This window comes from Monoraphidium neglectum (genome assembly GCF_000611645.1).
Source record: "Monoraphidium neglectum strain SAG 48.87 unplaced genomic scaffold scaffold01275, whole genome shotgun sequence".
In the NCBI taxonomy this organism is placed as follows: domain Eukaryota; kingdom Viridiplantae; phylum Chlorophyta; class Chlorophyceae; order Sphaeropleales; family Selenastraceae; genus Monoraphidium; species Monoraphidium neglectum.
In genome coordinates, this window is record NW_014012353.1 from 3,654 (window position 1) to 7,510 (window position 3,857).

At 59.9% G+C, this 3,857-nt stretch overlaps 1 protein-coding gene across 1 annotated transcript; it reads right to left on the bottom strand.

Annotated features, from left to right (window-relative positions):
* Nucleotides 1-965: 965 nt before the first annotated feature.
* Nucleotides 966-2,534, bottom strand: MNEG_7289 (hypothetical protein; the record flags this gene model as incomplete). The annotated part of the gene is made up of 1 exon (XM_014044238.1): nt 966-2,534. The coding sequence occupies one exon, from the start codon at nt 2,532-2,534 to the stop codon at nt 966-968; it is 1,569 nt and encodes a 522-aa protein (XP_013899692.1).
* Nucleotides 2,535-3,857: the final 1,323 nt, after the last annotated feature.

A 3,857-nucleotide genomic window follows, 5' to 3' on the forward strand; every position in this document is an offset into this window, starting at 1 on the left:
TCATGTATCACTTTGTCTGCAACTGCGTTGCCACACGATCGGTGCCACCGCTGCCCCTAACATGTTGTGTAATTATTGCGTCATCGTCAGGGCAGTATTGGTGCGTGCGTGACACAAACCTTGATTCAGATGGCTGAAAGAGCAGTAGGGCCGGCAGCTGTCCCTGTGGCACTAGCCAGGCGAATCATTGCTACCGCAGGTTCGCTTGCACACCCGCACGCCAGAAGGACTGCAATGGTACAGCGTCCTGCATTCGCCTACTTCTGGACCTGTCCAGGCTCATGGGCTTGGACCTTGACACAAAGATTTATCTTTGCACAGAAAGACAACCGCAACAGCATTGCCACCTGCACGCACGGCAGCAAAGCAAGGGAAGTTTTGCTCCTCTTCAGCCGTTTGTCCTTTGTGTGTCATTTTTGGGTGCTAGCGCATCACCGCGCTGCACACTTGGTCATGCGGGTGCATCCTGCGCCCTGTGCCCTTCCTGCGCTTTGTCAGAGCTTGGCGGCTGTCCGCCCTCTATGCCAACGCGCCTGCCTGACTGATGCGGTGTATCCGGCCCGCTGCGGGGCGGCATGGCGGCGCGCGATACGGGCGCGTGCAAGCGCACTTTGAGCTTTGCGGCTCTCCGCCCGCTGCGCCAACGTGCCTGCTATGAGTCACGGCTGATGCGATGGCGCCCGGGCGCGCCAGTGCGCATGATACAGGCAAACCCAAAGTCAAGCCAATTATCTGAACAGTCAGTGATGAGAACGATTACGACAATTACAGCGTCCAGCGGTCGCCCGCTCATATGACATGTGGTTCATCTTCCAATCAACGGACACAGTGCTGCAAAAACCAAGTACATCTAGGGTTTTGAGCAAGCAAGATTTATTCTTATGGCAGCTGTCAGCCCTCTGCGCCACCTGCATGATGCTTGCGCTAGTATCTTGGATGCATCCCAGCATACGTGCAGGTATAACTCAGCCGCTCGAGCTGTGCCGCCGCTTGCCCAGCGCCGACGCCGCCAGGCTCACCAAGCTGCGGCGGTTGGCTGGATCGTGGCCGCGGCAGCCCGCAGTTCTCAGCTCTGCCAGGCCCACCACGCTCTCGAGCACGTGCCAGCAGCAGTGCAGGCACGCGTCAATGGTGTTTGCGCCTGCAGCCACAATGGTTCCGTGGCCGCCTGGACGCGGCAGCTGGTAGGTAAAGATGGTGACACCCCTGTGGCCAAAGTTGGACTCCTTGACCTTGAGCATCTTGGCGGCGTCCCCACCGTAGCTTACCACATCCTGGTTGACTCCGCCAACTGTTTTCCCCGCAACAAACTCAATGCAAAGGGGTCCCAGCTGGCCTGCCTGCAACGCCGCCACCAGGGCTGCCTTGGTGGTAAAGTGGTGCTGCTTCACACAGCCGGGGTCAGCACGCTTGGTACCTGCAGTGCTGATGAGCTGCAGCTGGTTGGCGCTGACACCGGCGTTGGCCATCGGTCCCTTGCCCATCAAGGCGTCAGCGGCCAGCACATTTGCCGCGCCCGAGGTCTCTGAGTACAGCCTCCACTGGCTCGTGTGCGCCTGGCCACCACCACCACCCGCCTTGCCCCGATTGCCCGCAAGGCCCGTGGCACCGGGCTGTCCAGGCTGCTGCTGCTGCTGCTGCTGCTGCTGCTGCTGCTGCTGCTGCTGCTGCTGCTGCTGCTGCTGCTGCTGCTGCTGCTGCTGGTAGTGGTGGTGTGGTCTAGACTGTAGCATCCACAGCTGCTGCATCTGAGCCTGCTGCGGCGACCAGAGCAGCTGCGGGTAGGGCTGCTGCGGCCCAGGTTGCTGCAGCCCGGGGTGCTGCGGCCAAAGAACCTGAAGCCAGGCTTGGTTTTGGCAGGGCATGTGCAGCTGCTGTGGCCACTGCAAAACCTGTGGCCGCTGCAACCCCTCCACCCGCTGCTGCTGCTGCTGCTGCTGCTGCTGTTGCTGCTGCTGCTGCTGCTGCTGCTGGTGGTGGTGGTGGTGGTGGTGCCACTGCTGCTGCTGCTGCTGCTGCTGCTGCTGCTGCTGCTGCGGCTGCTGCTGCGGCAGAATCTCCACGACCACTGCGCCATCATTGCCCACCTCAAACCCAAAGGGCAGCTTGACCGTGTGGGTAAGGATGTCCTGCACCATGTCCCGCATGCGGCACTTTTTGTCCAGGTTGTGGTTGCCGCGGCCTGTGATGATTTGCAGCAAAAATCCAGGCCCGCCGCGGGCTGCGATGGCCTGCAGCAACCGGATCACCACCATCACCCTGTCGAATGCCCCGGGCATGGTCAGCCTGTGCGTGTCGATGATGTGGAGCACGGGCTTGTCCAACCCGCCGCCGTGTCCCTTGGAGATGGTGTCGCAGTGATTGCGCGGGAATCGCGCCACTGGCACCGCGTATTCAGGCACGTCGCCGACGCGCGGCCGGGAGGGATGCTGCTTCACGGGGTGCGGCCACTCCACTAGCTTGACAAGGACGGCGGCATCGCCGGTCGGAACGGCATCATGCTTCCACGTCCGGCACAGCTCCGCCACCTGCATGGGAGAATCAGCTGAATCAACATATAGAATACTAGCACAAATTTGCAGAATGTGTCAGGGTAACGCTTGCAGGACATGATGGTGGCTGCTCAACCTGGCGTATGTACTTATCCAAGCTTGGGAATACGTGGTACCCCAGCTACTTCCAAGCCACAATGTGCCTGCCGCGGCGCGCATCGATGTTGCCACCCAAGTGTCCCTGCTTTCGTACTGTGTGCTTGCCTACCTCCTGCGCCCTGGTCGTGTGCAGTGTCAGGTCTGTCCCCCCGCTTGTAGTGCACTGGTGCACCCACTGCACCAGATCACGTAGTGATTTGGGCTTCTGGTATGCACGGGAGTCAACGCACACGCTGGGGTAGTTCTTGTGTTTGAGTTTCGATGCCCTACAGGTTCACACGCGCATTAGGTATGCATTTTGTCAGTTGTGTGGGTGAGGGATGTTGTGCATGTTGTTGGGCACTGCAACACCTACTGTCGCCAGACATCAAATTCATTTTGCCAGAGTCAATCAACTGCACTACAAAAGCGCGCCTGTGGCACATGCCAAAATGAAAGGCATCATGCACGGCGTCACACACAGCCAGCAGCCCCACAAACCTGTAGTGTAGGGCGTCGGCCTCAGCGACCAGGCGGTCTGCTTTGCGGGGGTCGAATGTCACACGGGCCTGCTTGTGAAGCTCGTCACCCTCCTTCCTGCCATGCACAAGGGCATGATGCGTGGGGAAGACATCAGTCGTGCTATGTGCATGCTGTATAAAAACAGCCGTGCGTCAAGAACCACCTGCACCTGCCGGCTGCAAGCGCAACGCTCGCAAACCACGCCTTGGTCAACGACCCTGCTCTCCACTCGCCAGCCCCCCTCTACCTTGCTTGGCTGCCTGCAAAACATCCATCTTGCATCCTCAGGAACCTTTGCTCACCGCAGGCGGTCGCATTCCGACTCTGTGTCACCTGGGCCGCTGTCAGACGAGGCCTGCGCCACGGGTGGGCTTGCCTGCTGCGTCGGCTGGCCCCCTGGTTTGGCACTGTAGTGCCGCTTGTTCTCGTCAAACGTGATGAGCTCACGGGGCATGCTGAAGCGTCAATTACACGAAAGGTTCTTCCTGTTATGCCTGCAGGGCCCGGAAGACACTGGGCAGCGCTCCGCTGTTGACGGCTACGCGAGCGGTTTGCGACGCAGCACCACCTGCCATGGCGCGTCTGCTGCCAACACCCCTGGGCCGTGGAAATGAGAATTAAGTCGAGTCTGATTTTGTTTTGTATGTGCTGTTTCGACAACAGACACGGGCGTGGCCGTGTGGAGGTGTCGAGCGATTCAGCGGA